The 15611-nt window shown below is 68.6% G+C and overlaps 1 protein-coding gene across 2 annotated transcripts; it reads right to left on the minus strand.

The window, feature by feature from the left end:
* Positions 1–453: 453 nt before the first annotated feature.
* On the minus strand, positions 454–14912 carry AP2A1 (adaptor related protein complex 2 subunit alpha 1). 2 transcript variants are annotated; one of them, XM_075915868.2, is made up of 23 exons: positions 14757–14912; positions 12044–12112; positions 11667–11809; positions 11169–11362; positions 10955–11084; positions 10057–10158; positions 9557–9665; positions 8338–8488; positions 7998–8166; positions 7703–7840; positions 7416–7598; positions 7113–7210; positions 6397–6628; positions 6157–6321; positions 5781–5941; positions 5011–5079; positions 4441–4523; positions 4064–4154; positions 3539–3661; positions 3194–3310; positions 3003–3072; positions 2616–2750; positions 454–1089 (listed from the first exon to the last, which is right to left on the minus strand). In XM_075915868.2, exons 1-23 carry the CDS (start codon positions 14821–14823, stop codon positions 1012–1014), a joined length of 2877 nt encoding a protein of 958 aa, XP_075771983.1. In that variant the 5' UTR covers positions 14824–14912; the 3' UTR covers positions 454–1011. The 2 variants fall into 2 exon arrangements, with proteins under 2 accessions (XP_075771983.1, XP_075771984.1); XM_075915869.2 differs by lacking the exon at positions 5011–5079.
* Between the last annotated feature and the right edge of the window lie 699 nt (positions 14913–15611).

A 15611-nucleotide genomic window follows, 5' to 3' on the forward strand; every position in this document is an offset into this window, starting at 1 on the left:
GAAAGCCTGGGAGTGGGGGCAGGGCCTCCCCCAGCCCTGGTTTCCTGTCCAGGAGGGGCCTGCAGGGGAATCTGAGGCCCGAGACCCCAGCAGACGGGCTGAGGTGACAGGAGCGTGTGTCCCAGCAGAAGCAGACGCGCGAGGGCCCAGAGAAAGCAGGGAAAGACCCCAAGCTGCAGGGAACCTGGACTCCACATGGCCCCAGCCCAGGAGGTTTTGGGGTGTATGGAAGAACTCCTGGGGCACAGGGACCCAAGACTGAAGGATTTCCCCCCACACCCTGCTGGGGAGAAGGCTGCTCCCTGTGTATCACGCTCCCCACCCCCCGGGCACCGGCCCCTGCTTCCTCCTCTGGCGGCATCTGGGTTCTGAGCCCCTGCCCCCACCAGTCCGGAGGGCCCCCGTGTCCCCAGCCCCTGGGCCCCCAGGGGGCAGCAGCGCAGGAGGCGGCCGGGTGGCGTGGGGGGGCGACCCCCCGTTTATTACAGTCACATGGAGATCGATACACGCGCTCACTGCCGCACAGGGCGGCGCTAGAAACACCTAGAATGGCAAGTCACACGGGCCCCCCGCCCCTCCAGGGGGGCGCAGGCCACGGGGGCCGGGTCCCACGTGAGAGGGGAGGCAGGAGATGCAGCCCCCCCATAACATCTTCCCTTTGGGGGGGGCAACCCCTCACCTCCCCCACCCATGGTCCAGCCCCAGGTTGGGGGGTCAGGGCTAGGGGCCGTTGGCAGCCCCCCCAGCTGCTCTGAGCTGCCAGGGGTGGGGCAGCCCTCCCCCTCTGAGCCCCTCTCTCCGGGCGGGGCCGGGGGGCCACGGAGCTCGCGCGGGGGCTTAATGTAAACAGACACTCCGGCTCCCCCAGGCCCAGAGAACGGGGCAAAGGCGGCTCCCGCGGGCCGGCTGGGCCGTCCCAAGCACTGGGCCCTGGGGCCAGGCCATGAAACACGGTTACCACGACAACAGGACGAGGGGGGCGCGGTGCAGACGCCCCCGGGCCGGCGCCGCTCAGAACTGCTCGGCCAGCAGCCCGCAGAGGTGCCGCGACACCGTGTCCCGGCTGGTTCGCAGCGTCAGGCGGTACATCTGGGGGAGGGGAGTCCGGGGGTCAGGGGCACCCAACTCCCACCCCCAACTTCCCCTCTGCCCCCCAAAGCCTCCCCAATCCCCACGCCAACCAGCCCCCCGAGTTCCCCATCCGCTCCCCCAACCAGCCCCCCCAGACTTCCCCTCTGCCCCCCAAAGCCTGCCCCAATCCCCACGCCAACCAGCCCCCCGAGTTCCCCATCCGCTCCCCCAACCAGCCCCCCCAGACTTCCCCTCTGCCCCCCAAAGCCTGCCCCAATCCCCACGCCAACCAGCCCCCCGAGTTCCCCATCCGCTCCCCCAACCAGCCCCCCCAGACTTCCCCTCTGCCCCCCAAAGCCTGCCCCAATCCCCACGCCAACCAGCCCCCCGAATTCCCCATCCGCTCCCCCAACCAGCCCCCCAGACTTCCCCTCTGCCCCCCAAAGCCTCCCCCAATCCCCACGCCAACCAGCCCCCCGAATTCCCCATCCGCTCCCCCAACCAGCCCCCCCAGACTTCCCCTCTGCCCCCCAAAGCCTCCCCAATCCCCACGCCAACCAGCCCCCCGAGTTCCCCATCCGCTCCCCCAACCAGCCCCCCCAGACTTCCCCTCTGCCCCCCAAAGCCTGCCCCAATCCCCACGCCAACCAGCCCCCCGAGTTCCCCATCCGCTCCCCCAACCAGCCCCCCCAGACTTCCCCTCTGCCCCAATCCCCACGCCAACCAGCCCCCCGAACTCCCCATCCGCTCCCCCAACCAGCCCCCCAGACTTCCCCTCTGCCCCCCAAAGCCTCCCCCAATCCCCACGCCAACCAGCCCCCCGAGTTCCCCATCCGCTCCCCCAACCAGCCCCCCCAGACTTCCCCTCTGCCCCCCAAAGCCTCCCCCAATCCCCACGCCAACCAGCCCCCCGAACTTCCCCGTCCGCTCCCCCAACCAGCCCCCCAGACTTCCCCTCTGCCCCCCAAAGCCTCCCCCAATCCCCACGCCAACCAGCCCCCCGAACTTCCCCGTCCGCTCCCCCAACCAGCCCCCCCAGACTTCCCCTCTGCCCCCAAAGCCTCCCCCAATCCCCACGCCAACCAGCCCCCCGAACTTCCCCGTCCGCTCCCCCAACCAGCCCCCCCAGACTTCCCCTCTGCCCCCAAAGCCTCCCCCAATCTCCACACCAACCAGCCCCCGAACTTCCCCATCCGCTCCCCCAACCAGCCCCCCCAGACTTCCCCTCTGTCCCCCTCCCCAAAGCCTCCCCCAACCCCCACTCCAACTGGCATCCTGTCCCCACCCGGCAGCCCCCCAGAACTTCCCCCCAGCTCCAACCTGACAGGCCCCCACACCTCCCTTCACCCCCACAACACCCAAAGCCTCCCCCCCATCTCCACCCCACAGCTCCCAATTGCCCCCCTCAGCCCTTCCAAACTTCCTTCACCTCCAAGTGCCCCCCAACAGTTCTCCAAAACCTCTCCCATAACTCCCTGCATCCAGCCTCCATGGCACCCCTGCCCCCCAACCCACCCACCCCGCCCGGTTCCCCGGCCCCGCACCTGGGCCTGGGCGTTGGGCTCCAGCCGCAGGAGGCAGCCGACCTGCAGTGACTTGGTCTGGATGATGCCGGCCCCCACGTAGTTGTCAGGGTTGGGGTCCACCTTGTCCAGCAGGGCACAGCCGAAGCCCAGGAGCTGGGGAGAGCCAGAGTGGGTCTTGGGAGGGGCCAGGGGGGCTCCTGCCCCCCACCAGGATCCCCACATGGCCCCAGAGTCAGCCAGTCACAGCCAGGGAGAGAACCCAGCCCCCGTTACTCTAACCATTAGACCCCTCTCCCCTTCCAGTGCTGGGGAGAGAACCCAAGAGTCCTGGCTCCTCACCCAGCCCCCGCTACTCTAACCACTAGACTCCTCTCCTGGCTCCTCACCCCCCACCCAGCTGCTCACCTTGGCCTTGGTCACCTCCGAGTCCATGGGGTGATTTGCCTTGAAGATCTTCTGGGCTTCCTGCTGCGGCCTGTGGGCAGCGGGGGGAGAAGTGGGGCTGATACACTCCGGGCATGGCATGGTGCCCCCAGCTCCCGCCCGGCCCTCTCCCCTCTGGCTGCCCTGGCCTGGCCCCTCCTGCCCCCACCTACTGGCTGAGCTGCTTCCAGCGCTGGAAGAAATCCTGCGACAGCATCTCGGTGGCCTGGAAGAACTTGTTCAGGGTGACCGGCAGCTTCAGAGTGATGTTCTGCAGGGTGCCCCCGTACCTGGGGGGAGGGGGGAGCCGTCAGGGGGGAGCCCCCGGGGTCTCACTAACACCCCCAAAGCCCAGCTGCTAGCATACAGCCGTGCTGGGCTCTGCCCCAAGCTCCTCCCCTCTCTGGTTCCTCCCCCCGCCCCCAACACCCAGCTCCACCCCCAGACACACACTGGCTCCTCCCTCCCCCCGACTCCTCCCCCCGGGCGACGCAGCTCCGCCTCCATCCCCGTCCTACCGGAACTTGATGTTGAGCAGCGGGGCGAGGGTGAAGTCGCTCAGACACTCGATGTTCAGCACCTGCTGCACCTGGGCCCCGCCCTCCACCAGCGGGTCCACGGCCTTCGTCTGCATGTTCAGCTGTGTGCCCGCTAAGGAGGGGCAGGGCCCCTGGGTCCCCTCGGCCACCCCCTGCCCCTCAGCGCCAGCCTCCCCGGGATCCCCCTCGGCCATCCCGGGCCCCTCAGCGCCAGCCCCCCATCGGGATCCCCCTCGGCCATCCCGGGCCCCTCAGCGCCAGCCCCCCATCGGGATCCCCCTCGGCCATCCCGGGCCCCTCAGCGCCAGCCTCCCATCGGGATCCCCCTCGGCCATCCCGGGCCCCTCAGCGCCAGCCCCCCACCGGGATCCCCCTCGGCCATCCCGGGCCCCTCAGTGCCAGCCTCCCTGGGATCCCCCTCGGCCATCCCGGGCCCCTCTATGCCTGCTCCTCAGCCACCCCCCTCCCCACATCCCACCCTGTCTCCTGCCCCCCCCGAGGATATGGCTCTGCAGCTCGCCGGGGTAGGAAACCGTTGGGGTGAAATTCTGGAACTGAACCGACGTCTTGTTCCCATAGAATAGGTACATCCGGCCTGGAACGAGAGCGAGTGAGGGGGGCTGGCTCCCCCCATGCCCTGCATCCCAGAGCCCTCCCAACCCCTTACCCCTACAGTCCCCTCCCCTACACCTGGTCCCAGAGCCCCTCCTCCTACTCTCACCCAGGTCTGAGGTGGCAGGGGGGGAGCCGATACCCCAAGCCCCCTACCCGAGGGATGTTAGATAGAGAACAGACTGGTCAATTAACCTCGTGAATTCTCGGTTAGCCGACCCGTCTCTAGCCCTTGGGCAGCCCCTGGCAGCCCCTGCGACCCCACTCACCCAGGTTCTGCCGGAACTCCGATTTCACGCCGATCTGCAGCAGCTGGTTCTCAAAGAGCACCCCGTTGTTCTTACACACGAACCTGCCACGGGCGGTAGTGAGCTGGGCCCTGCCGGTGCCCCCCAGCCCTGCCGGTGCCCCTCCCTCCCACCCCTGCCAACCTAACCCTGTGGGTTCCCCTCACTCCCACCTACAGACCCCACTGCCCAGAGCCAGCTACGTGACGAACAAACTCCACCTTGTTGGCCTTTGGCTAAAGGACCTGAGTCTTTAATCTCCCCCAGTCCAGCTCCTCCCCCCCCATGCCCCTGAGGTCCAAGCCCCCCAGCACAGTCCAGCCCCTCACTGCTGAGGTCCCAGCCCCCCAGCAAACGGGCAGACGCGAGTCGCAGTCGTGAGAGCTGGTGCAAGGGTCAGTGTGCGACAGACAAGCGTGAGACGCCCCTAGCCACAAGCAGAGTCCCCATCCTGTCCTGGGGCGGTGCAGGGGGGCCAGTGTCAGCGAGGGGCGGCTGCTCCCACCGGCAGCGCACACCCCCCGGGGGCTCAGCTCCCCCTCGGTCTCTTACTTGTTGAGCAGCTCGTCAGCTTCAGCGACAGGCAAAGCAGGGTCGTCGGCGGAGGCAGCCGCTGCCGAGCTGAGCGGGGCAGCGGGAGAGCAGAGAAGAGGCGTCACCGGCAGGACCAGGCGGGGGGTTAGCTCCCGGACAGGCAGGCGCAAAGCCAGGCAAGCAGGGCTGGGCAGAGAACCCCGGCGGCCTGCTCTAACCACTACACCCCACTCCCCTCGAGCTGGGGAGAGAACCCAGGCGTCCCGACAGCCCCCCTTCCCAGCACCCACCCCGGCTCCAAGTCACCGCATCGGCCAATCCCAGGGCAGCTGCAGAGCACAAGTCGAAAGCGACACCCAGTCCCAAGGCAGCAAGAGGTGGGGGGGCAGAGAGGAGACCGACAGGCCGGGGCAGAGGCCCCCCTCCACACACACAGCACCCTACCTAGATGTGACCAAACTGCCCCTGCAGGCCACAAGCACAGACTTCCTCGCCCCCCCAAATGAGCTCATGCCACGCCCCCAGGAGCACAGACACCCCCACGGGCTCCCCACAACGCCGGGTTCCCAGGCCCAAACACTTCATGGCACAGAAAAAGCCGACGAACGAGGGCAGGGGGCAGGCCCCAAGCCCTGTTCCCGGCCCCCTAAGGCAGCCATTCCCCCCACCCTGAGCCAGCCAGGTCACAAGCCCCATCCCCACCCTCTGCATGAGCCAGCCAGCACCGTTCCCTGCCCCCAAGCCAGGCAGATCAGGCCAGACGAGGGTGAGGGGCAGGCCCCCCTCACCTGAGGAAGTTGTCCTCGGTGGCGGGCGCCAGGCCAGGCGCGGCGTTGCTGCTGTCGGAGAAGACGTCCACCAGCAGGTTCCCGGTGCTGGGAGGGGCGGCGGAGCTGGCGGGGGGGGCCGCCCGGAGCCCCAGCAGGTCAGCTGATGGCGAGGGGGTGGACTGGGGGGGGAAAGGGGCAGGAGTGAGATCGATCAGCTGAGGGAACGGGGGGGCCAAGAACAAACCCTGCCGGGGGCTGCCCCTCCCGCTGGCACTGGGTGATCCCGCCGGGCGCCCCAGGCCTCGGGGCTCCGGGTCCCCTCCCGGCTAAACCCCAGCGCCCTGCCGAGAGCCAAGCGGGTCCCGGGCTCTGGCGGCCGCCCCGCGCTGCTCACCGCCGTGCTGGCTGCGGGCTCCATGCCCCCGTTGAGCTCGGCTCCAGGCTCCTTCTTCCCCTCGTCCAGCTCGCTGCCGGCCCCGGGGCCTTTCTTCTTCTTCAGCTTGGCCAGGATGGATGACTCGCGCTCCGGGAAGGGCGGCATCTCCTCCAGCACCGTGGCCTGGCGGGAGAGAGGGCCGGGTCACGCCGCCGCCCCCGGGGCAGCCCCGCCCCCCCGGCCGGGCCCGGCGCTCACCAGGACGTCGGTGCTGGCGATGGAGCTGAGCTTGAGGTACTCCACGGCCCGCTGCTGCAGCTCCACGTCGGCGTTGCGGAGCTGGCTGTCGGAGCGCAGCACCTCCTGGATGGTGCCCTTGGTCTCCGGGAAGAGGTTGATGAACTTGATGTAGGTGGAGAGGAGCAGGGCCCGCGTGGCCACGCTGCACAGGTGGAACTTGCAGTGCAGGAGGCTGAACTGCACCAGGGGGCTGCGGGCACCGGGCCGGGCGTCAGCGCGGCCCCCCGAGGCCAGGGCCCCCCCGCAGGACCCCTGCACCCCGGGCCTGGAGCAGGGGGCCCTCCAGCGTCCCTCCTCCCCGCACCTAGAGCGGGAACCTCCACCCCCTACCTGGAGCAGGGGGGCCTCCAGCGTCCCTCCTCCCCGCACCTAGAGCGGGAACCTCCACCCCCTACCTGGAGCAGGGGGGCCTCCAGCGTCCTCCCCCATACCGGGAGCAGGAACCCCCGATACCCCTCCCCTGCAGGGCCCCTCCTCCCCGCACCTAGAGCGGGAACCTCCGATGCCCCTCCCCCCAGCCCTTGCTCCCCCACACCTGAAGCGGGAACCTCTGATGCCCTCTCCCCCATACCTAGAGCCAGGGATCTTCATCGCCCCTCCCCCACACCTGCAGCAGGAACCTCTGATGCCCCTCCCCCGTGGGGTGCCTCCCCCCAGCGCTCCCTCCCCCGTACCTGGAGCGGGGGTCTCCGGCGATGAGGTTCCCAAACTCGCCCAGGATGTAGCCCCCGACCTTCACCATGTTCTCGTGGCAGGCGGGGGCCTGCAGGGCCTGGGGGGAGGGGTCAGGTGAGCCCACGCTGGGAGGACCCACCCCAGAGGGGCGCCAGGGCCCAAACACCCAGAAAGGGCAGAGGGAGGGGCCAGGAGCGACCCCTGAGTACGGGGAACGGGGGGGGGGGGCCCTGAGCTAGAGGGTGCGGCAGCTGGTGGCTCCTGCCCCCCCGCAGTGCCCCTCGCCCTCCCCCCCGGCCCACCTCGAAGACGGTCTTGGCGGCGTAGCCCTGCACGTCGTCCCGGTTGATGACGATCTGGATGACGCGGTACCAGACCTCCTCGCTCACGTAGTCGCCCGCGATGCGGATCAGGTTGAGGATCGTGTCCACGTACCAGCTGTAATCCACCGCGTACTTCTCCGCCAGGATGGCCACTTTCAGCACCTGGGGGCGCCACAGGCCGGCTCATGCCCGCACCAGCCGCCCCGCCTGCCCCCCAGAGCCTGGAGGGGACCCTTGGTGCTCCCCGCCCGCCCTGCCCCACTCACGATCTCCTCGCGGATGGAGTAGTCGGCCGTCTCCAGGTAGCTGAGCATTTCGGACACGATCTGCTTGGCATTGGTGCGATCGCACATGGCGTAGAGCAGGTCGGCCGCCCGCTGCCGCACACTCACATCGCGTTCCGTCTGGGGGGGGGGGGGAGTCAGCACCAGCTGCAGGGGTATCCCAGCCCTCCCCCAAAGCAGGACACGCCCACGGTCCCTCCCCGACTCTGCCCCCACTCTACCAAGTCCCATCCTCCCCCCTGGCTCCACCCCTGGACCTAGCACCGCCCCCACGGACCTTTAGCGCGTTGATGACGGTCTCAATGTGGGTCTTGACGGCCTCGTGCGAGAACTCGGAGCTGGCCAGGGTGCACATGCTCTCCAGCGCCAGGTACCGCAGGTTGGTCTCCCGGTGCTGCAGGAACTGGCCCAGCTGGTTACAGGCCCGCACAAGCAGGTTGGGCTCGCTATGGGGCGGGACACAACAGGTGGTCAGCGGCTTTGGGGCGGCAGCTGCACTGTGGGTCTGGCGAGAGAGGCCATGTGGGACAGGGCTGGAATGGAGGGGGGCCAGGACATGCAGGAGGCACCGGGGGGGTCTGCTGGGGTGGGGCTCGGGGTGGGGGGGTGAGGCCGACCTGTCGTAGTGGATGATGAGGCTGATGCACTCAAAGAGGACGGCGTTCTTCGCGTTGGAATGTTGAACCTTCTTGGACTTGGGGGGTTCCTGGGCCTTGTTGAGGACGGTCTCCAGGCACTCGACCAGCCGCCCCTTCACTGCCGCGTCCTCTGCGCAGGGCACCGTCAGGGACTGAGACCCCGGCGCCCAGTCCCCCCGCCTCCCCCAGAGACCCCGGCGCCCATTCCCCCACCTCCCCCGGCCCACACAGACCCCGGCGCCCAGTCCCCCCGCCTCCCCCAGAGACCCCGGCGCCCAGTCCCCCCGCCTCCCCCAGAGACCCCGGCGCCCAGTCCCCCCGCCTCCCCCAGAGACCCCGGCGCCCAGTCCCCCCGCCTCCCCCGGCCCACAGAGACCCCAGCGCCCAGTCCCCCCGCCTCCCCCAGAGACCCCAGCACCCAGTCCCCCCGCCTCCCCCGGCCCACAGAGATCCCAGCACCCAGTCCCCCCACCTCCCCCAGAGACCCCGGCGCCCAGTCCCCCCGCCTCCCCCAGAGACCCCGGCGCCCAGTCCCCCCGCCTCCCCCAGAAACCCCGGCGCCCAGTCCCCCCGCCTCCCCCGGCCCAGAGATCCCGGCGCCCAGTCCCGGCGCCCAGTCCCCCCGCCTCCCCCAGAGACCCCGGCGCCCAGTCCCCCCGCCTCCCCCAGAGACCCCAGCACCCAGTCCCCCCGCCTCCCCCGGCCCACAGAGATCCCAGCGCCCAGTCCCCCCACCTCCCCCAGAGACCCCGGCGCCCAGTCCCCCCGCCTCCCCCAGAGACCCCGGCGCCCAGTCCCCCCGCCTCCCCCGGCCCCAGAGATCCCGGCGCCCAGTCCCGGCGCCCAGTCCCCCCGCCTCCCCCAGAGACCCCAGCACCCAGTCCCCCTGCCTCCCCCGGCCCACAGAGATCCCGGCGCCCAGTCCCGGCGCCCAGTCCCCCCGCCTCCCCCAGAGACCCCGGCGCCCAGTCCCCCCGCCTCCCCCAGAGACCCCAGCACCCAGTCCCCCTGCCTCCCCCGGCCCACACAGACCCCGGCGCCCATTCCCCCCGCCTCCCCCGGCCCACGGAGACCTCGGCGCCCAGTCCCCCCGGATCACAGAGACCCCAATGCCCAGTCCCACTCTCCCCCCTGAGCGGCCGCAGGGGCCTGCGGCTCCACTCTACCCCAAAGCCCAGCCGAGGGGAGCCCCACCTACCTGGCGGCGGGTAGCACTCCAGCAAGCGCAGGAGTTTCACCGAGAGCCACGGGGCCGGCACGAAGTAGTAGGTGTAATCCTGCAGGTCCGTGGACGCCGACGAGACGATCTGCACAGGGGCCACAAGAGGGGTCAGTCCCCAGCCATGTGCCCTCCCTGCCCCCGCCCCAACCGCTCGGCCTCACCGCCTGGCCTGAGCGGGGGACAGAATCAGGAGTCCTGGCTCCTAGCTTGGCCCCCTTCCATTGTAACCACTAGACCCCACTCTCACCCACCCCCGCCAGCCAGGTGAAACACAGGTGTCCAGCCCCCTCTCCCAGCAATGATGCACAACCCAGGTGGCCACCCCAGGTGGAAGCCAGGTGTCCAGCCCCTCTACCACCCCCACAGCTGGAAGCCAGGTGTCCGGCCCCTCTACCACCCCCGCAGCTGGAAGCCAGGTGTCCGGCCCCCTCTGTCCCCCACCCCCAGCCGGAAGCCAAGCGCCCCGCCCCACTGACCCGGCTCAGCCTGGACACGGCCAGGGAGACACACGTCTTGAAGTCGTCGGGGTTCTTCTTGCAGAGACAGGTGATGAGGCTGACAGCGGCCGTGACCACGCCCTGCGGGGGGAGGAGTCAGACCACGTGGGGCATACCAAGTGCTGAGGAGTTCAGCTGTACCATGGGGCAGTGCTGAGGGGTGCAGGACGTACCATGTACTGGTTGTTGTGGGGGCGATTGGGTGGGATACACCACGGGGTGGTTATTGCCAGGGCAGGACCACGAGCTGGCTGCTGAGTGGAATTGGAATGGGACATACCATGTGCTGTTCACGGGTGGGGCAGAATGTATGTTAAGGGACATACCTTGTGCTAGTTATGGGGCGGGGGGGATGGCTGGAATTGAAGCAGGACGTACCATGTGCACTGGGACAGGACGCACCACGCGCTGGCCGTTGGGGGGAGGGGGACAGGACGCACCACGCGCTGGCCATTTCGGGGGGGGGGGGGGGAGGGCAGGACGGACCACGTGCTGGCCGTGGGGGGGCTGGGACTGGATGTACCATGTGCTGGTCGTTGGGGGGAGGGGGACAGGACGCACCACGCGCTGGCCATTTTGGGGGGAGGGGGGGAGGGCAGGACGGACCACATGCTGGCCGTGGGGGGCTGGGACTGGATGTACCATGTGCTGGTCGTTGGGGGGAGGGGGACAGGACGCACCACGCGCTGGCCATTTTGGGGGAGGGGGAGGGCAGGACGGACCACGTGCTGGCCGTGGGTGGGCTGGGACTGGATGTACCATGTGCTGATCGTTGGGGGGAGGGGGACAGGACGCACCACGCGCTGGCCATTTTGGGGGGAGGGGGAGGGCAGGACGGACCATGTGCTGGCCGTGGGGGGGCTGGGACTGGATGTACCATGTGCTGGTCGTTGAGCAGGTGCACCACGCGGGACGTCCACTCGCCCATGGGCACTAGGTCGGGCGAGGTCTTGTAGAGGCGCAGGAGGCAGAGGGCTGCGCTCTGCTTGACGCTGTCCATGGTGTCCCTGCGGGGAGAAGCAGACGTGGGCCGGTCAGGCGGGCAGGCGGGTCTCTGTCCCCTCCCCCCCGCAGCGAGGGGCCCTGCTTACCCAGCCACCAGGACACGGGGCACCTCGGAGGTGAAGGCCTCGCCCATCTCGCGGCTGCCCACGTTGGCGATGCAGTGCAGTGCCAGGCACATGAAGGTGGGGTTGCGGCTCGCCAGGTCGTTCTTGATGGCGTTGTTGATGAGGCGGATCAGTTCGCTATTGGAGTTCACCAGCACCGAGATGAACAGGTAACCCTGGGGGGACACCAGAGTGCAATGGGGCAGGGCTCCCGCAGAGATCACCCCTCGGCCACCCAGCACTGCAGTGGGAACACGAGCTCCGCCCCTTCTCTAAGCCCCACCCTTCCCTCAGCTCTGCCCCTCCCAAACCCTCCTTTTCCCTCCCCAGCTCCACCCCTTTCCTTTTCAGCCCCGCCCTCTCCCTAACCTCACCTCTATTCTCCCCAGCCCAGCTCCGCCCCCTCCCTACCACCCCCCACCCCCAGTCCCACCTCAGCAGCACCCACATGCACGACCCCCCGGCTCCAGCCACACTCACAATTTGCTTCTCCGTGTACTTGTTGGAGCTCAGCAGGTTGACGGCCTCCATGTGCCCGAAGTCGATGTCATGGCCCAGCAGGAAGATGAAGAGCAGCTTGCACACGTACTTCTTCTTGCTGTAGCCGTCCAGCGCCTTGTCCCCTGGGGGCGCCCGAGCGAGAAGGGTGAGTGACGGGGCGGGGAGGTGGGGTCTCATCCTGGGGAGCAGCAGGAGGTTGGGGGGGCTGTCCCTAGGGTGCATGGGGGGACAAGGGAAGGGGTGGGTGCCTGTCTGGATAGGGGAGGGGTTGCAGAGGGACAACACGGCCTGAAGCCCCCCACCCCACACCCCAGCAGACGGGGAGCCCGCACCCCCGCAGCAGAGCTCGCCCTCACCCTTGAACTTGGAGCGGATGTTCGCCAGCTCCTTGTTGATCCTCTTGATTTCAGCCTCTTTGCTTTTACCTGGAACAAGGGCAGCAAGAGCAGACTCAGGGGAGACAGACAGGCCACCCTGCCACTCCCGAGCCAGCCAGGCCCTGCCCTGGTGCCGGGACGGAGCTGATGCCCCACTTGGGGGGCTGGTTATCCAGCCTGATGCTGAGATGTGACCCCCTCGGGGGCCAGGCACAGGGGCTGGTCTCCTCCCAGGAGCTGAGGCTGCAGAGTCCTGATCAGCCTCCATGATAAAGCAGGAATGTCCTGTTCAATTTTTAGGGCAGTTGCAGCTGCCTCAGTTTCCCTCCGCGCTTTGAGTGGCTACCCTGCAGACGGGAAAGGGTTAAGATGCTGCTCTGGGGGCCTAGCTGAGGGGCCAGCTGGGCTTGGGAGCTCAGTGTGGGGTGGCGGTGGGGGGCCAGCGGGCCAGATGACTGGGACTGGCTCTGGAAGACAGACAGGCAGAGGGGGAGGGAGCAACAGCAGCTGGCTCGGTCAGTCCCAGCACTTGTGGGGGGCTGGTTCCCAGGGGGGCTGTGTGCCTAGCCCTGCACACAGAGTGGGACCCTGGGGCTCCGCCTGAGGCTGGTCCAAAACTGTAGCACAGCCCCTGCAAAGCTGCAGTGAGTGAGATTCCCAGGCCAGCGAGCCCGAGCAAACCTTCTCCCCATGATGAGGGGGTGCTGAAAGAATGACTGGCCTGGGGAACAACCTGCCACTGGAACACGGGTGCTCAGCAGGAGACAGAGCAGCCCCTGCCAGACACAAGGGGGTAGGATGGGGAGGAAAGGTGGCAGCTTGGAGGGCCACCCCAGTGCTGCCCAGCGGGCCAGGGTACCCAGCTGGACAGGCTTGGGCAGCAGCCAGCCCTGGGGTGGGGTGGGGAAGGAACCATTCACAGATGTGGCGTGTGAGCACCAAGCCAGAGGCCTCGTAAACAGCAGGTCTCTAGGGGCAGCTGGGCCCAGCTCCACAAATGGGGCCCCATTTCAGGGGGAAGCGGGGCAGCAGCCTAGTCAGTCACTTTCCCAGCCACGCCAGCAACAGGAAACTCCTCTCGGATGGGATGAGAGTGCCCCGCCCCCGCCCCCCTGATGGATTCAGGCCCCCTCGCCTGGTGACATGGCCCTTTGGTGTGGGGCAGGGGCTCCATGCTCCAACCCCCCCAGCTCCTCCATCAGACCCCGTGATACTCATCAATACCAGCACCCCCAGGCTGCTGCGCCTCCCGTGGGCTCCCCAAACTCAAACCCCTAATGCCACCCACTGCCTCACCCCCAGGTGCCCATCACCAGGGAGGCCTCCCAATCAACCAGGGCCTCTCCCTTCTCTGGATGATGGATTGGGGGGCCCCAGATAGACATGACTTCACAGCAGCAGACTCTGCCCCCATGCCAGTCTCCCCAGTGCTGCCAGGTCCCCATCCATTCTGCCTCAGTTCTCAGGGCCCCGTGTGGGTCCTGCTTCCCCCCGTCAGCCCCCTCCCTGGTCTCTCCTGCCTTCCACCCTCCCTCACCTCCAGTCAGACCCACAAGCAGCCCTGATCTCTGTCCTGCATGTGCCGCCTCAGCCCCCATCTCTCCTCCAAACAAGAGCCCCCCCATGCGCTCTCTCTTCTCCCCATTCCCTCCTCCCTGCCCCACACTCCAGTGTCTGGCCCCTCCCGCCCCAGCTCCGCCCTCAACATCGCCCCGCTTCTCCCCCTCGCTACGCCTGCCTGCCCCTCCCATTACAGCCCCCCCATGCAGACATCCCCCACTCAGGGCTGCCTCAGTCTCCTCTGCTTGGCCCCAATTTCCCCTCCCACACACGATATCCTTATCTCCCTCCCCAGGGCCTCTCCCAGGACAGCTCCAGTCTAACCCCTTCCCCTCACTGGCCCCCCCATGGGTCTCCCCACAAGCCCAGTCTCTCCCCGCCTGCCCCTCCATGGTCTCTGCCCCCTCCACAGCCCCTCCTATTCTCCCCAGCGGCCTCAGTCCCTGGCCCCTAGGATGCCGCCTATCACCTTTAATCCCGTCCCCACATTCCACACCCCCTCTGCCCCCTCCCCCTGCCAACTCCTCCCCTGCCTCCCCCCATCCCCATCCCTGCCTCCTGCTCTCCCAACGACAACCCCCCACCCTGCCCCTGCTCTTCCCCTCAGTGGTGCCCCCACAGCCCCGTGCTAAGCGCTCGCCCTCCTCAGCGCCCTGCAATCTCCGCCCCTCACGACACCCCGCCTCCCCCTCACTCTGGACCCCCTCCTCCTGCCAGCCCCTCCCCCACTCCCCTCTCTGTACCCCTCCCCCACTGTGTACCCCCTCCCTCACCCCGCTCCCGCTAGCCCCTCCCCCATCTCCCCTCCAGCCCCTCCCCCACTCCCTTCTCTGTACCCCTCCCCCACTGTGTACCCCCTCCCTCACCCCTCCTCCCGCCAGCCCCTCCCCCACTCCCCTCTCTGTACCCCTCCCCCACTGTGTACCCCCTCCCTCACCCCGCTCCCGCCAGCCCCTCCCCCATCTCCCCTCCAGCCCCTCCCCCACTCCCTTCTCTGTACCCCTCCCCCACTGTGTACCCCCTCCCTCACCCCATCCCCCCTCCAGCCCCTCCCCCACTCCCCTCTCTGCCCCTCCCCCACTGTGTACCCCCTCCCTCACCCCCCCTCCCGCCAGCCCCTCCCCCCGCTCACAGTTGCGGATGTCGGAGATGAAGACCGCCAGGCCCCGCATCCCGTCCCCCTTGGACACGGCCGGCATCTTGGCGGCTGCGGGACCCGCTTCCCCGCGCGACGGCTCCTCCGGCAGCTCCGGGCCCGGCCCAGCGCCGCCCGCCCCCGCGCCGCCCCCATTGGCCGCCGCGCCCGCCGCTCACAGCGCGCCCGCGCCCATTGGACAGCCCCGCCCACGACCCGCGCCCATTGGGCGAACTCGCTGAACCTCGGAACCAGCCCCGCCCACGCACCGCGCCCATTGGACAGCTCCACTACCCCGAATTGGCATGACGACCACCTCTCAGGGTCAGCCCCTCCCACCTCTCAGCGCTCATTGGGCAGAGTCGCTGTCGCTCATCACTAGTCCCGCCCATGACGCACGCCCATTGGACAGCTCCACTATCCCTCAGACGCAGCCCCGCCCTTTAACGTTGTCCATTGGCTTGACGGCCGCCTCTCAGGGTCAGCCCTTCCCACCGGTCAGCGCTCATTGGACAGACCTCCTCATCGCTCAGAGCCAACCCCGCCTATGCCGCGCGCCAATTGGCCGGCCAGCAACCACTCCGCGCCAGCCCCTCCCACCTACCAGCGCTCATTGGACAGCCCCACTATCGCTCACGGCCGGCCCCGCCCACTTCCCGTCCCCATTGGCGGGCCTCTCAGCGCCCCTCTTCCTCGTGCCCGTTGTCCCAGCTAAGGTCGAGTCCGCCAATGAGCCGTAGCCCCGCCGCTGTCATTCACCGCTGTGTCCCGCCTACGCTCCGCACTCATTGGACGAGCACCCTGCCGGTCAACGTTAAATCCCGCCCCTTCCCTGCCCTCATTGGTTGGGCC

Source organism: Pelodiscus sinensis, chromosome 18, assembly GCF_052426305.1.
Source record: "Pelodiscus sinensis isolate ZL-2025 chromosome 18, ASM5242630v1, whole genome shotgun sequence".
In the NCBI taxonomy this organism is placed as follows: domain Eukaryota; kingdom Metazoa; phylum Chordata; order Testudines; family Trionychidae; genus Pelodiscus; species Pelodiscus sinensis.

Excerpts from the sequence above, each read along its gene's own strand:
- AP2A1 (XM_075915868.2), bottom strand. The coding sequence starts at position 14,823 with ATGCCGGCCGTGTCCAAGGGGGACGGGATGCGGGGCCTGGCGGTCTTC. Across the intron at positions 12,113-14,756 it reads CATCTCCGACATCCGCAACT|GTAAAAGCAAAGAGGCTGAA; the intron begins GTGAGCGGGGGG and ends CCCTTGTTCCAG. Across the intron at positions 3,311-3,538 it reads CTGCTCAACATCAAGTTCCG|GTACGGGGGCACCCTGCAGA; the intron begins GTAGGACGGGGA and ends CCCTCCCCCCAG.